Source organism: Coffea arabica, chromosome 1c (assembly GCF_036785885.1).
Source record: "Coffea arabica cultivar ET-39 chromosome 1c, Coffea Arabica ET-39 HiFi, whole genome shotgun sequence".
Lineage (NCBI taxonomy): Eukaryota > Viridiplantae > Streptophyta > Magnoliopsida > Gentianales > Rubiaceae > Coffea > Coffea arabica.
In genome coordinates, this window is record NC_092310.1 from 58,257,963 (window position 1) to 58,273,742 (window position 15,780).

Below are 15,780 nucleotides of genomic sequence, written 5' to 3' on the forward strand. Positions count from 1 at the left end.
TTCATGATGAAAAGCAACAGAAATATGGAAAAGAAAATATCCCAGAATTGGAAACATTTAAATTGATTTTGCGTTACCCTAAAATAAACTACTAATTAAAACCGAGCTGTGGAAAGATAAAAAAAAAAAAAAAATTCAAAATGGCTCTGTTGAACAGCAAAAAAAAAAGAAGCAAAACGCTAATCAGTTATCATATATGCACCCGTATCGTGGATTTTAAAAATGGAAATGTTGATTAGTATGGCCAATAAAGAACTTTCCCGGAAAGAATTATTGAATGAATGAAGTTTTAGACAAATTCCACATGCATCAGGCGTCAGATTAGACTCGAACTACATTTGCCTAACATATACATGCATGGTGCACGAATAGAAACGCACTTTTCAAACAACTTACCGTACCAAACCTTGAATGGAGGAGCATAAAGAGAAGAACATCTGCATCATCCCTTATCTGCTTTAAATTCCCTCCAAATCAAGGAAGCATTGCAATGGAGAATGATCAGGAGAAGGGAAAGAAAGTGATCAAGTATCGCGGGATAAGGAGGAGGCCATGGGGGAAATACGCAGCTGAAATTCGCGATCCAACAAGGAATGGAGCTCGTTTGTGGCTAGGGACTTTCGACACTGCTGAAGAAGCAGCCAGGGCATACGATCGGGCTGCATATGCTTTGAGGGGTCACCAAGCTCTTCTCAATTTCCCCAATGATGGTCATTATAGAAATGCTGATCCTGCCGGATCGAGCCTCGATCTTTCTCAGCTGCCATCGTCTTCGATGAACTTGCCCAATTCTGGGGGAGCTGGAGCTCCTGTTGAAACTCCTGAGTTGGAAGCATCGCCAAGAGGACAAGAAGAACAAGTCATTGAGCTCGAGTATTTGGATAATAAGCTGCTGGAGGACCTTCTTGGGTCGCAATTTCAGAGGCAGGATCATAGTAAGCGACCGAAGCTTTCGTAGCTATCTAAAATATTATGGGATTCCAGAGAGACCATTTTCTCGGTAGAAGAAGTAAATCAGCAATTAATGATGAAAATATACCAAAGAATTTGATGGTGTTTATTTTTTTTGTCCTCCCACCCCTTCCCAAACTCTTCCAACCTTCAATTGTCAGGTTTAAAATTCGAATCATGAATAGTAAATAACACCCTAAGAGCCTTTTTTTTTTTATAACCACTAGGCAACCCTAGTGGTTAGACAGACGGTGTATAAATGCATTACGAAATGCTTGTGTTGTTTAACGTATTTATTCATTGGCATTTTCTTATATGTTAGACAATAATATACTAGGAAAATCATCCCAATGAGTTGGTCATCGCCTACATCTCTTCATTTGGAAACCTCAAAATTAATTTTTCTTTTTCTTTTCAGCGAGATAATACAATTAATGTTTTGGCTTCACAGATCGTAGCTCATTAAAAACAATTAGGAACGAATACGGCCATTCTTGGTCTTCTTGACGAGCAGCAAGTTGGCAAGATCACTTCCAATATTATGAGCAAATAAAAGATCATCGATGGGTGCTAGTTCAAGGAAGAGATAAGAGGCATAAAAATCCTCGTCGTTTGTTAAGCATAATGTAAAAGCACGCACAAGCACATCAATGGATATGATATATTGATGTTGAGGTTTCACACAAATATATTTTCGGGTTTTGCAGTATGCACTTGAAATTCTCGGTGACATGTTTTCTATGCCAACCCAATGCTACCTATAGTAGTGCGCCAAGTGTCATGTTATTATTTCCACTTGTGTTAAACCAAATCAAGTTGAATTATTAGAAAATTAAAGTGTAAATAATAATAAGACACTTGACGCAATACTATAGGTGGCATTGGATTAGCATAGAAAATATGTCACCGAGAATCTCAAGTGTGCAGCATGGCATATAAAAAAAAAAAAAAGCTGGGGGGTAAGCCACATAATAATGTGCTTCCTGGCCATTAATTAATTAATTAGCTTTGGTGCAGCCTCTGTCAAAACAGTCTGTCAACATTTTCACTAGAGGTAAAAAAAAAAAAAAAAGAAATAGGACAGTTTCACTAAAGGTAAAAAAATAGTGCCTAAACTTTATTCTTACCCAATTTGTTCTTTTAACTATATTTACGTGATCAAATTTGATCCTTATTTAATTTGGTTTTGCGGCTCAATTCATAAATGTTGTACACCTCGCCAATGTAGGGGAAAAATAAAAAAAAAAGCCACCACCCAAATTGTACAGCGCCAATATGTAGGGGTTAGTAATTTCTACGACTGTTAGCGGCACTTCTTTCTAGCATCTAATGTAGCTAGTACCTTGTAAAAAAAAGCACATGCACATGCACATGCACACGCAAACGCAAAATATGTATGTATCTACTTCAAACAGAGAGTTCTTTTGGGATTCAGAATTTAATCACAGCAATTAGTTAATTCAAACAGCATAGCATAATTCTCACCGTTTAAGTTACAGGTGGCGCGCTGTGATTTGTCAACTCATTACAGAATTGCGTTCAAGACAAGAGATTCCACCAAAAATGACAAAAGCCTTTGGTAGAAATTCCACAAAAATGTTTTTTTTTTTTTTGAAAACATTTTCATTTACACAACTACCTATATATATATATATATATGTTTTCAACTAATCCTTGATAAGTAAAATATCAACACACCAATTAGAGAAACGGAAAAACTGTATCAATTATGACCGAAAGCGTTAGTTTCAGTACTGTTATTACGCTCTCATGCTATTGTCAACTTTGATGAGTTACTAATACATCGTACTTGATCGCTTTCCGGATTCATCAAAAAACGGATGGCATAAAGAAAAATCACCGCCGACGGCTGAATACTATTCAGCCGTTGGTAACAGTGTAGCGAATAAAACTAGTGTCGTGTCGGAGGCGCGCGAGTCTTTTTGACTCTTAGCTCGGGCATTGTAATAATGCGTCTGACAATTAAAATCCGGGGGCATTCTTTAGTTACGTAAGGTAAGATTGGTTGGTTAACTTAGCAACCATGCCATCAGACTTTTATTGATAAGTAGATGGTTTTGAATCAACGACCTTTTATTTATAATCCATTTCAACGCATGTGTTTTGAGGAACGAGCCCCAATTCTCCTGTACTTGTTCTTGTTCTGAGTGCAAGATATCCAATCTGTCAGACAGCCCTTATGAAAGCAGACATATTTGTCTTTTCAGATGAAAAATTGTCGTTAATTTCCATAGAGCTATTCCTGTCCAAAAAGTTCAGGAAAACATTATTAATTGAAGCAACCATCATTTGACTTAATCATTTTCTTATATATATGTATGTATGTATAAAGAAAAGATGAAAATGATTAAACAAGGACTTTTCTTGAATTTGCAAGAATTTTTTTTGGTGTTGAAAATCTTTTATTTCTCGTTTGGTTTTCAAATTAGAGGAAGGTTAAGTTTCTTCTGCATGTTGCCTTTGTGACATATTTATGGTGTATTTAGTTACTGTTGTTAATTAGCGTAACTTTATTAATAAAATTATCTGAATATTAAAAAGAAAAAAAATCTTTTATTATGCATGTCTGTGCAAAATAATTAAGATTTGGACATAACTAGGAGATGTACGTGAATCCTCCTCATTAATAATTAGTCGCCAGGTAATTAACTCGACAAGTAACCTTTGAATTAAGAATAAAACGGTGTTATGCATCCATTATTAGTCACTAAATCCACCAACACCGTTTATCAGGATACGAAGAACAACCAATATGTATAGACGTTATACGCTCATTCGAAGTCACTATGTTGGCCCATCATCGTTTATGACTTCAAATTGAACTCTTTATTATTATTATTTTTTAATGAACTAATAATGGAGGAATCAAACTTTAAGTGTTGCACAATGCGTCAGGTTTAAGCATCAGTAGATGGTATTCACATTTCACATCTATTACTACTAGCCTACTCTTTCCTTCCAATTGTGTCATTTACTTGTGTTCCTAATTCGTGGCAATTAATTAGCCTTTATTTTTCTCAAATCAACCACCAAGATAAGCTAAATCTATTAATCTATAAACTTTCGTCACCCGGTCAATGTTCAATTCATATATTGCAAATAGTAATAATTTAGTACGTTTTCACCATCACTTTCAATTGAAATTTGGGATAATTTCACAAACCTCCTTTGAGATTTCTAACAGTTCCAAGAAGCTCCCCTAAAGTTCTAAAATTTACACAAGCTTCCCTTCTATTAAGGGTTTAGGTAATTTACCTACGAATATCCTATAATACCCATTCTCTTAATTTTAAAAAAAAAAATCTATTACTCCGAAAGTTGCTGCCAAATGTAGGTTTAGTGTCAAGCAATAACTTTGTTTATGTGATTAATGGTCTCGGAATCAAATTGACATGGGTGAAGTGCTTGATATTCGTATCATCATTTTCCCCTTATTTTTCCTATTACTGTTATGCAATTTCTGCCCTTTAATTTTTTTTCAATAAAAAGGGAAAAGGAAGAGTTGGGATATGAATTAGATAGCAGAAAGGGCTACTTTGTTAAGCACGAGAATAAGGTAGAAAATCTTGGATTCATGCAAAAAAGAAAAAGAGATTATGAAGTTACGGTTGGTGAATGATGATAATTAAAAATTTTATAAATTGGGGTGAAAATGAAAGATTGATGGTTGAAATGAAGTTTTTTAAAATAGGAGTTAAGATTTTAAATGAGTGGGAAAGATGGATGGTTGCGGTTGGTATTCTATTCCCCTACAACCATCAAAAACCTTAGGGAAGGTTTCTTAAATTATCCCTTTAAATTAATTGATTGGCAGGTTTTAACATTTAATCCTTCCATTTTAGATTAGTGAAGCGCTCCATCCGTGGCAAAATGTTTGTCCCTTTTAGGAAATCAAAACTCTTTTTGTCCCACTTTCTAATATTATCCCTACTTTTAGTCAAATGCATGTTACATTCAAATTCAAAATTTGAATTGTGAGGGGTAGCATTAAAAAGAAAAGTCCAAAGGTCACTGTGCTGTTGATAAAAAGTTGGATTTTTAGAGTGTGACTAAAATTTTGAGACGGTACATATTTTCAACTCGTCATTATAGTCCAGCGTTTAATGAAACTGAAATGTTCAACTTTGGGAGTATCTTACTACAAAATCAAAAAGCGTCAGAAGTGGGCATAAGATTACCTTTACTGGTTATGCCCCGTCGGACCGCCCCCACGTGTCCGCTGGAGATCCTCCACACGAATGTGCGTAAAACTAAAACCTGCCACTGCGGGCGTGCAGGAGGTCAATTCTTTTCCATTTTAAGAGGGCTTTCCAAAGATGGTTAAGTAGCAATCGGACATCACACTCGTATTTATTTAGTAAATAATTTCACAATTGTAGAACATATATATTTTTAGCCTTGAATAAATAACAACTATACAATATTTGAATTTGAAATTCAACTTGTGATTTTTACTCTTAATTAAGTGACTTTTACAAGATGTATTCTGAATTATTTGAATCATTTAAAATACAGCAAATTAAATCGACATAATAAAAACCTTATACTTTTTATGGTTGTGAATCAAGTGCCAAGAAACGCCGGCAATTTAAAAAAGTCAACCGACCGTCTAAATTTCTAATCCCTCAGTTGATGTCTTCTATATAAGTTTTAAACTATTTTATTAATTAGCTAATATTTGATTTGATTCATAAAGCGAACCCGGACGACAAAGGACAAGTTCTAGCTTTAATTATCTTTCTGTTCGGGAAATGAATGACCACTATTTCTGGTCAAGTCAGCTTAAAGATTTGTAACTAATCATGATTAGTAGACGTTTAATTTGTCCCGTGATTAAGGATTTAAGCTCCAGCACAAGGCTAAAAAGTACCACACCCGAGTCAAGACGAATAAGAAGCTATTAATTACAATTAAAAAGACTGGGATTCCATATAACCCAGATGCGCATCGCATCTTATTGGTCTTATTTCCTTCAATTAAGATGAAGATTACATACTAGATGTTTCAGACGTTAAGATACAAATCCTCCAATGCTGAACAACAAATTAATGCGATGCGAGTGTGAGTAGTTATTTCTTGGTGGTCTTATTTTCTTCAACCTGCAGAAGGTCTTCCAACACCTTATCATCCAAGTACTCGAACTCAATCACTTCTCTGCCAACATTGGGGTTCACGTGTGATGATGATGATGATGATGATGAAGGCAATGAGGAAGAAGAAGGGTACTCCTCGGGGAAGTTCAGAACCGCCAAAGAACCCCTCGTTGCAAAAGCAGCTCGATCATAGGCCCTCGCGGCCTCCTCCGCGGTGGCAAATGTCCCCAGCCACAACCGCGCTCCGTTGTTATTCATATCGCGAATTTCCGCCGCATACTTCCCCCACGGCCGCTTTCTCACCCCTCTGAATCTCACTTCTCCTTCCTTGTCGTCTTTGGATTTATTTCCACCACGTTGATCAGCCATCCCCTTAACCAGAGCGTGGTGTGTGCAGTAATTTTGCATGCTCTTCCCATAATTTATATTTGTATATATAGGGCAGGAAAAGGTCAGAAATGGATACATCATACAATGAACAAGAATTTCATAATGGTCCCCATGCCAGAAGCACCAAGACAATTATGGTCGAAGCATCGAACGTGTTCAAGAACTATTCTCAGTGTAGAGCTATGGAGAGATGCAGTTCTAACATACGTCAATGATGAGCAGATATGGTGATTGCTTTTGGGAGGCTGCTAAAATATTTTATGCTCGAAATCCCAATTTCTTTGGTTTGAATTAAGTTCAGGTTACTTGCACCAGGTTAGTGGTCAGGTCAAGTTGATTGTTTTGTTTTTGCTTCTTCACAAAATTAGCGTATTTTATCACTTTATGTGGAAAAGTGATTGATTGGAAGTATTAGTTTAATATGTGCTATTATTTATTGATTTCCATGCCTAGTAAAAGACTCTACCTGGCTATCCTGTTCGCACTAACTAGCACCCAATCACCGGTACATCAAACTTGATGATGGTGATGTCATGGGGCTCGCAAGAAAAGAACTACTGGTAATAATAATATATTGACGAATAAATGCTGATCAAACACGTCGGTTCAGATTCTAATGCTTTTATATTCTGGAATTGGCCGGTTATATACTGGTAGGGTTACTGGCTATGAGTAAAATGCAATGAAGGATGAGATCATATACTATATGGTTACGTTGATCCGGCAACTGTGTTCTACACTGAAAATGACAGGACAAGGCTTTCATGGAAAGTGCAAATTCTGTCGAAAATGAAATCCAATAAGGTGAAAAATTTACCCAGCTACGATTTCACAAAAGTATAAGCCGCTGACATTCTGAAACTGTCGAATTTTTTTTTTTTATATATATATATATATAAAAAGCTAACCATCACTCTATTTTAGGGCAGACATTTAATTGTGAGTCTAAACTATTCCCATATTACTTTTCGAATGTGAGAAAGAAAAAATCAGCAGAACCGCCGCGATGCAAGTTCACCTGCGAATTGGCATGTACAAGAAGATGGTTGATTGACGGGAGAAAGCTGAGAAAGGGCCTTGATTTAGAGTTCCAGCCTGAGGAAAGAAACGTGACATCATTTGCCAGTCGCCACACGAATAACGATGAATGCGAGAGCCCACAAAATCTTTGAGAAATGGCTCCACTTATGTTATGCCCAGGTTGGAAGTTGGAACTCTGGAAGAAGGGCGCGGTGACATCATTCCGATGATGACGACGTCTCTAACTAATGTCACAGGCTCACGGGGGGCGTACAAAGACTGAAGTCAGCGGCTGGCTTGAAATCACCAAGCATATATAATTGATCCGACCAATGATTGAGTTAATCACCCTAGATTCAACTACTCAAATCTATTGGATCAGGATCTCGCGGGTTACGGATAGATTTGGGTTTGGGGTGGAGAAAAGCGGCAGACGGAAGATATCAGCACGTGCTTCAAAGGAGTAAGTAATCATCGATGTGATCGGGGGGTTAGCGTGACCGACATCATGGTACACTGGTGTTCACAAGTCAACTGGATTGTGGATTTTGTTGTTGTGAGGTCTCTGGCTTAAGCCGTTCTCAGGCAGATGATCGATATTGTCCAAAACCGGAAGGACGAGGAAGGGGAGTGCAGAATGTAGATGGATGGGGAAGACTAGGATCCGATCCTAAGACAAACCAGAACGATCAAATGTTTGTATCAGCAGAAGTGATAGATATCCAAGAACACATTTCAGACACTTCGACTTCAGCCTGGCCAGGTACTTTTATGGACCTAAAAAGAGACATCTTTTGTACTATCTTCCGACTTCAATGAATGAAACATATATAATTGGATCTCTCATATATATATATATATATAGACACACACACACACACGCTCCATGTCTGCATCAGTTAATTTGCTGATTAGTTGTAGCCATTTATTGTTCCGCAGGGTGTTCTTGCATGCTTAATTTGATGCGGCCCTCGTCGCCGGGACTTCTGGGTTGAGATATAAGATGATGGTGTGTTCTGCGGGCTTGCTTTGCAAGGCTTTCGGAAGGCCTTGAACTCTCGGGCTGCTCTGCAAGCCCAAAAGTTTTAAAATTAGCCATCCCAAAACATCTGGTTTGCCCGACTGCAAAAGTAATATCCCCATTTTGGACTCATTAGCATCAATAGGTTCATCTAGCCCAAAAACCTGCTATCGGTAGCGTCAACGATCATCTTCAAATTATGTCCCAAAAATAAGGATATGTCATTTGCATTCTCACCGTTCATTTTTATCGTATAGTCTAATAAATAAAAATTATATAATTAAAATGATAATGAGAATTAAAAAAAATAAGAGCATAAATAACATTTTTCCATAAACAAATGCGTCATTCTCGTGAATTATATAGTCAGATTTATTGTAGAATAAGGTCTGACGCATGCAAAATTGACATAAATTAGTGGTCCTTAATTGAATTGTTACATCAATCGGTGGTCCTTAATGCAATTCTTACCGAAATTGACATGAATTGGTGGTCCTTCATGGGATTCTTACGTAAGCTTTGCAAAATTTTAAATTAATTTAGTTTTGTCCCTGATTAATGATTGCGGATATGTAATCGGTTATAAAACCAAAATGTGGATTTGCGTGTGATGTACTGCTCGTGTCCCCTGGTCCCGAAAGACAAATTACACAACTTTTTTTTTTACCCCCATTTGTTAGGTAGGAATCAAAAGATCTTCTCACTCAGAATTCATTTCCTGCCAAAGAGAGAAGAGATGATTTGAAAACCTATACCATTTATAACATTTTAAGCAAAATTATGAGAGGATTAATTATATATAGATTTTTAAATCATAGAGGATTAAATACCAAACCACCACCATTGGGAGGGAGGTAAAAAGTTAATTTACCATTTTTTTCTTTTGGGCGTGAGAGAGTGAAAGTGATCGGGATGTGTTAATTGAAAATGTAGAAGAAACCTGATTGTACAAGTCAGACGTACTGAAAGGCTTGATGTTGCATCAATGCATTGAATTTGGAATGCAATAAGACCAAACCGAGGATGCATGCTGTATGTTGTGGACCGTGCATGCAAGATGGTGTCATAGATGTCTTTTTCTTTTTTCTTTCTTTTTTGGTTTTTTGTTTTGGGGGGGCTGTGTGTTTAAGAGGTGTCATTGATGTCGGAGCTAGGCTTAAATTGCATAAGATTTGGCACGCATTATTGGTAAACAACAAATGCAACGGAAATTTGATGAATCTATTTGATTACATTAACAAGTGCTAAATCCTGCTGCTTGAGTGAGGTTGTCTGATCTTCTAGCGGGGTCGTAATCATAATAATTCACTACCTGGTTCGCACTCCTCTTCTCTCTCTCTATGTGTGATTGTGTGTGTGTGTGTCTATATATATACATATATACAGATGTAAGTTCACCAAAACACGTTCAAACTTCAAATCTAAGAGTGAATTTTGGAGAGCCAAAAAATTAAGGATGGAGCTGCTGCTTATGTCAAACTGGACAGATGTTCAATCAACGCCTGAAACTTATGTATTTCCTCCAGATAAAAGACCAGGGAAGCTTATTTTTCCTGATTGCAAGGACCTTCCGACCATTGACCTTGAGAAATCTGAAGGGCTTGAACGGGCTGAAGTCATTGAGAAAATTATGAAAGCAAGCCAAGAATTTGGATTCTTTCAGGTCCAGATCAGCACTGGTTATGTTTGAACTAAAACATTAAACATAATCGTTGGTGATGCTTTGTCTCAAAACATCTTTTGGAAACTGATAATTAAACTTTTAAGTGCTATTATTTTGTTCATGATGACAGAAGGTTTTGATGGTCTGGCGCGCCGCGCTGTTCTAAATGATACAGGTCATTAACCATGGAGTTTCTCAAGGCTTAATGGAAGACACAATGAGTGTTTTCCAAGAGTTCTTTGGGATGCCAGCAGAGTACAAGGCAAGCTTTTACTCCTCCGGCACCAACCAAAGCTGCAGAATCTACTCCAGCACTTTGAACTATCACAAAGAAGATTTTCACTACTGGAGGGATAACTTCACCCAAAGCTGCCATCCCCTGGAGGATCACGTTCAATCTTGGCCTGAAAAGCCAACCAGATATCGGTAATTCCCCTTTCACCTTATAACCTTTTTTTTTTTTTCATTTACGTATGAAATTCTACTCAAAATGGCATATTAGTATGAAAAGAAGTTAGCTAGGAATTCTATTCCACGGACTAGCGCCAAGATCGACACTGACTTTTTCCAGGGAAGTAACAAGTACATATTGCGTTGAAGTGCGGAAGTTTCTGTTGAGGATTTTGGATCTGATCTGCGAAGGGCTGGGACTGAAGTTAGGCTATTTTGAAGATGAGCTGACTAAAATTCAGCTGTTGTCTGTCAATCATCACATACCGTGCCCTGATCCGAGCCTGACGCTGGGTATGCCGGAGCATTGTGATCCTAATCTGATAAGTATGCTTCATCAGTGCGCGGTACCTGGACTTCAGCTCTTCAAGGATGGACAGTGGCTTGGTGTTGAACCTGTGCGTGATGCATTTATCGTCATTTCAGGTCTCCAGTTAAAGGTACTTGTCTATAGACCGTGCTGAAGATGCCCAATAATTCATCTAACTTTTTTAACTCTTGTCCGATACTCCATCATTATCATATGCTGACTGCTATGCGTACGTGTGTGTGTGTGTTACATACTTACATCCATCTCTTTTGGAAATGGTTCAGGTAATCAGTAATGATTTGTTCACCAGTCCTATACATCGAGTGGTGACACACACAAAAGATAAAAGAACCACGATTGGCACCTTCTTGATTCCATCCGGTGATATCCCGATAGAACCTGCTATGGCTCTGGTTGACACGGGAAACCCTCCTGTTTACCGAGCTTTCACGTACAAAGAGTTCTTTAGCACCTTCACTGGGAAAGATTGCGATGCTCAAAGCGCTCTGGGATGCTTCAAGAGAAAACTGGAATGATCTTTGGACTTGTGTAAAAAGATTGGGAGATTTGCAGTTCTGTGTCAATCAAGAGTATTATTCCCCTTAGAATGCCTAGGGTGGAGCAAGGGAGATGTCCTCGACGGATCTACAGACAAAAGGAATCAAGACGCTGTGGACAATTTCTATTTCGTAATTCGACTTGCAGCAAGATTTGAGGTGCATCAGGCCGTGCGGTGCCACCTCATCACTAGACCAAATGCTTTTATATAATAGATTGGATGCCAGTGTTTCATTTACATTAATATTCCCTTTTCCCCCAAGTCTTCAATTTTTCGTTTTTCTTCTCCCTTAAAACACTTCTGAACTGAGCATGTTCTTGCATCCTTAGTACTCTCAGACTTTATCCTAAAAGTTAGGTAATAATTAAATTGACAAAATGATATCTTACCATAATTCATTCCCTACTGCTCCGGAATTTTAGCAACATTTTCCCATTAGGCTTTTCGTAATGACTTCGAATAGATTTCTGGGGAATATCAAAAGAAAATGATATATTCATGCACCGTGGAATCCCTCCTAAACCTTAAAGTCGATCATAATCGTACACGCTATTATTATCAAAAGTGTGTAGGATTATGGTATTAACACAGCGTACTTCCTTCAAAAAAAAAAAAAAAAAAAACACTGCGTTTAATTATGATTTTTTTTTTTTACTATTTAAGAGGGATTGTATGATGCCTAAAAGTCATAATCCTACACACTATTATTATTAAAAGTTTGTAGGATTATGGTATTAAAACCGCGTATAATTATGATTTTTGCTATTTAAGAGGCATTGTATGATGCATGAGTACATTGTTTTCTTTTGAAATTTCACACAAATTTTGTCAAAGTCATATTATAAAAAGATGTTAGCATCAAAAACAAAAAACCATTGGTGATGTTAGTAGTTTTGTCCTTAATTTTTGTTAATTAATTAATGTAATATGCTTGATTTTATTCCTTTTCTCCACATATTTTCATGTCTGTAGAATAGCCTATCTGTGTATTTATTTGTGTATTGATTTGATCTCCTCACTGTATAATTTTTTTCACTTCTAAACCTTTATACATGTATATATACACACGCATGTGTGGAATAATCAGGATACAGCATTGGGCAGAAGTGAATTGACACTTCCGCAATCTAACGAGGTCTGTCGGAGGGAATACTCCAACAAAATAATCCTGGGTTTCCACTTGTTTCATCCAAATAAATCTGTCAAACCGGCTTTGAATCAAAACATTTCTTCTTCTTCTTTTTTTTCCAGATGTTTTCTATAAAGAAAAGTATGCGTGTTACTTGGTTCGTCCTTTTCGCAAGTGAAAGAGCAGCAATTCCCATTAAGAATCAAGAGGCGCAGGCGGTTTTGTTGCTTCAGTGGACGCAACTTTGGACGTGTGAGCGAAGTCTTTGTACAAAGTGGGAGCGTAGCGAGGAGGATTTAACTCATCAACCAAAACTTTTGCAGGTTCTACAATGGAGTTGTGGGAAGGGTTGATGAAGGTGGCAATGCTTATTCTGGCTTCATATGAATTTGTCACCGCTCGATGTTCTGCGCTCTTTAGCTTCCCATTACTGATAATCTACAACAACAATTACATATGTAAGATTGGGATTCATTACAGGAAAACTATAAAAATTAAACGTCTTTGGCTTTGGCATTACATGGTTATCATAGTTTCCTTACTTGTTAAGATATACTTGGTGAAACCATTTAAAGTTTATAGTATCTTCAAAGTTGCCAATTACAAAAATATACGAAAAGGGATGTCAAATGCTAAGAAAATGATAGGGCATGTTGAAGCAAATTCAACAATTTAAAGACGCAGCCATATATTGCTATTGATTTGATCAAGCAACCAAGCTCCCCAAGATTTTGAAATTGTTCCATTTTTCATCATACGTAAAAGCAGAAATTTTCAGTGTTTACTTCAACATGGTAGATTTTTGCGTACTGTACTTTGACTACTATAAGTTGAAAATGATCTCGCACATATAACTGTTTCATTTTTTTTCCTTCCTTTCCTCTGATGTAAGCATATCACTTACAAAACAAAGAAAATAACAAGAACAAGGGAGCAGTTGGTGGCTTGTGGAAAATCAGTTAACAGAAACAAGGACATTCAAAAATTTTGAGAGAGGCATACCTCCAGCTGGTTACCAATGTTGACAACAAGGGCATTAGGAAGAGGGGCGACCCCTATCCACTTTCCATTATGCAAAACTTGAAGTCCACATGCATTTCCTTCTTGAAGGAGGATGGTAATTAGGCTGGGATCGCAGTGCTTTAATAGTCCCAAGGTCAAACTCGGGTCCGGGCACGGTGGATAATAGTTGCCTACCACCAATTGAACTTGGCTCAACCGTTCCAAGTACCCAGCTTCCAGCCCCAATCCTTCACATATCAGCTCAAGAATTCTTCCACTCAATCTCCTCATTTCCTCTACGTATGTTGCAACCACCTCTCTGGAAATTAAGGTTCAATGCATCACCAAAACATAGAGTAATCAGAGATGCACTCCACGAACCTTTGATTTGATAGGATTACGTTCTATATACGTATATATACTCAGGGGATCCTTTGCTTCAAATGTATGAAAAGAAGAGTAGGGATCAGATATACCTATACCGGGTTGGTTTTGGAGGCCAACCTTGCATGCATTCCTCCAAGGGGTGACAAGCAAGTTTAACATTATCCCTCCACAAATGAATACCATCTTTTGCAAATACGGAGGAGCTGTTCATGTAGATCCAGCCCCGGCTTAAATCTCCATCAGATGCACTAGTACCTTTCTTGCCCTCCGCATACATGTTGAAAAATTCCTTAAACACGGTACTCGTTTCCCTCACGACATCTTCAGATACTCCATGGTTGATCACCTGCACCGATCACCATACATGTGCAAAACATGTGTTTGAACAAACTGTGAGAGTTGTATACTTGGATATCTAATCAGTAATCACCCCAGAAGATGGAAAGACGGAGGAAATGAAACTGACTAATTAATCATAAACTCCAACATGGAAATGAGGAAAAATAATGGAACATGTATACCTGGAAAAATCCATATTCTTGACTGGCTTCTACAATCTGTCGGACCATGCTCCATTTTTCTGGACTCGTAGTTGACTTGTGGAGGTCAATTACAGGGACTGCGTCACATAAAGGAATGGGAAGCCGTCCTGGTCGATCCTCCAGCGGAAAGCGGTAATCACCAGGCACGGATTGCACGTCAAACCATCTTAAAACTCGTGGCTGCTCCATATCGATGACTATGGCCGTGGAAACAAATCAATCGCGCTACCTGCAGTTTAGTTGAGCATGGCGCAGATCTAACGAACGATAATGCTGGCATACATACAATATATGATTTTTGTAGGGTGACTACAGATTAGTACATGAAGAATTTCTTGTGGAAAACTTGGCCACCCCCACAATAAACTCCTCACCAGCTTATTCTCTTTCTTGATTGTATGCCTAATGGCTTCAATTTTTAAATCTAATAAGCGTGATAAGCTGCCGGCCCGGTTACATCCTTTATTTTTTCCCCTCTTACCTAAAAAATGAGCAAGACCGGTAGAAAGTTGACCAATTCGCTTTCAGGTTGAAGAGGCCGTGCGTGAAAGACAAAGCTTGAGATCATTGGCTCAGACGGCCGCAAATGTGGTCGCTTTCGCTTTGTATTTGTGGTAAACCAACACGAAAGCCCACTCCTCTCCTCTCTTCTCGTGGTTTTGCAGATTTATTTATTCGGGCACTCACCAAATGCAAAACTAGGGTGCGTTCTACTTTTGTCTTGTTGTGCAAATGAAAACTTAGTTCCAGAATCAACTCTGTGATCATGTGATGCTAACTGGAGAATCATTCTCCCTTGAAGTGGACAAAGTTAATTGGAAAGAGATCAGAACATAACATTTGTTGCGCCACAATATATACTCTCATCTTTCGGACGCTAGAAATATACTACTATCAAACTAGCTGGGGATGAGCATGGATTGAGTCCTGGTCCTGGTTTAATGTATAAATAATCTTTGACATCAAGCACCGTCTGAAATGGGGATACTGTCAATTCTCTACGGAAATCTCATGGGCTTTTTGGTTCAGTAATTCACACACAAACATATGCTTTGTCGATGCAATTCCATGCATTTTCCGTAGTTCACCATCTTTTAATAGGAGAGGCCGGCTACGGTTTCACATGAAAAAGTTGTAGTATTAATGATGTAAATGACGTTGATGTGCTCGAAATGATTCAATTTTGGACAATCTTCAAACCTCCCTTTTAGTACTTTAATCATACTAATTAATGACGGTGGT

At 37.9% G+C, this 15,780-nt stretch overlaps 4 protein-coding genes across 5 annotated transcripts; 2 read left to right on the top strand and 2 right to left on the bottom strand.

Annotated features, from left to right (window-relative positions):
• The first annotated feature begins 452 nt into the window (after nt 1–452).
• On the top strand, nt 453–1,046 carry LOC113729981 (ethylene-responsive transcription factor ERF098-like). Its single transcript, XM_072049133.1, has one exon. The coding sequence runs from the start codon at nt 491–493 to the stop codon at nt 956–958; it is 468 nt and encodes a 155-aa protein (XP_071905234.1). The 5' UTR covers nt 453–490; the 3' UTR covers nt 959–1,046.
• Nucleotides 1,047–6,041: 4,995 nt separating this feature from the next.
• On the bottom strand, nt 6,042–6,434 carry LOC113743346 (ethylene-responsive transcription factor ERF098-like). Its single transcript, XM_027271331.1, has one exon. The coding sequence runs from the start codon at nt 6,432–6,434 to the stop codon at nt 6,042–6,044; it is 393 nt and encodes a 130-aa protein (XP_027127132.1).
• Nucleotides 6,435–9,805: 3,371 nt separating this feature from the next.
• On the top strand, nt 9,806–11,739 carry LOC113732826 (hyoscyamine 6-dioxygenase-like). Of its 2 annotated transcripts, none has more exons than XM_027258817.2 (4): nt 9,806–10,159; nt 10,335–10,585; nt 10,731–11,049; nt 11,204–11,739. In XM_027258817.2, exons 1-4 carry the CDS (start codon nt 9,953–9,955, stop codon nt 11,453–11,455), a joined length of 1,029 nt encoding a protein of 342 aa, XP_027114618.1. In that variant the 5' UTR covers nt 9,806–9,952; the 3' UTR covers nt 11,456–11,739. The 2 variants fall into 2 exon arrangements, with proteins under 2 accessions (XP_027114618.1, XP_071938671.1); XM_072082570.1 differs by having other exon boundaries at nt 10,021–10,159; nt 10,290–10,585.
• A 744-nt stretch (nt 11,740–12,483) lies between these two features.
• LOC113732836 (flavanone 3-dioxygenase 2-like) lies at nt 12,484–15,484 on the bottom strand. The gene is made up of 4 exons (XM_027258828.2): nt 14,518–15,484; nt 14,086–14,342; nt 13,610–13,928; nt 12,484–13,045 (listed from the first exon to the last, which is right to left on the bottom strand). The coding sequence occupies exons 1-4, from the start codon at nt 14,725–14,727 to the stop codon at nt 12,803–12,805; spliced, it is 1,029 nt and encodes a 342-aa protein (XP_027114629.1). The 5' UTR covers nt 14,728–15,484; the 3' UTR covers nt 12,484–12,802.
• Nucleotides 15,485–15,780: the final 296 nt, after the last annotated feature.

Coding starts and splice junctions, on each gene's coding strand:
- LOC113729981 (XM_072049133.1), top strand. CDS start 491: ATGGAGAATGATCAGGAGAAGGGAAAGAAAGTGATCAAGTATCGCGGG.
- LOC113743346 (XM_027271331.1), bottom strand. CDS start 6,434: ATGGCTGATCAACGTGGTGGAAATAAATCCAAAGACGACAAGGAAGGA.
- LOC113732826 (XM_027258817.2), top strand. CDS start 9,953: ATGGAGCTGCTGCTTATGTCAAACTGGACAGATGTTCAATCAACGCCT. Junction 10,160..10,334: donor AAGAATTTGGATTCTTTCAG/GTCCAGATCAGC, acceptor TAAATGATACAG/GTCATTAACCATGGAGTTTC. Junction 11,050..11,203: donor TTTCAGGTCTCCAGTTAAAG/GTACTTGTCTAT, acceptor GAAATGGTTCAG/GTAATCAGTAATGATTTGTT.
- LOC113732836 (XM_027258828.2), bottom strand. CDS start 14,727: ATGGAGCAGCCACGAGTTTTAAGATGGTTTGACGTGCAATCCGTGCCT. Junction 14,343..14,517: donor AAGAATATGGATTTTTCCAG/GTATACATGTTC, acceptor TGATCGGTGCAG/GTGATCAACCATGGAGTATC. Junction 13,929..14,085: donor CCAAAACCAACCCGGTATAG/GTATATCTGATC, acceptor CTTAATTTCCAG/AGAGGTGGTTGCAACATACG.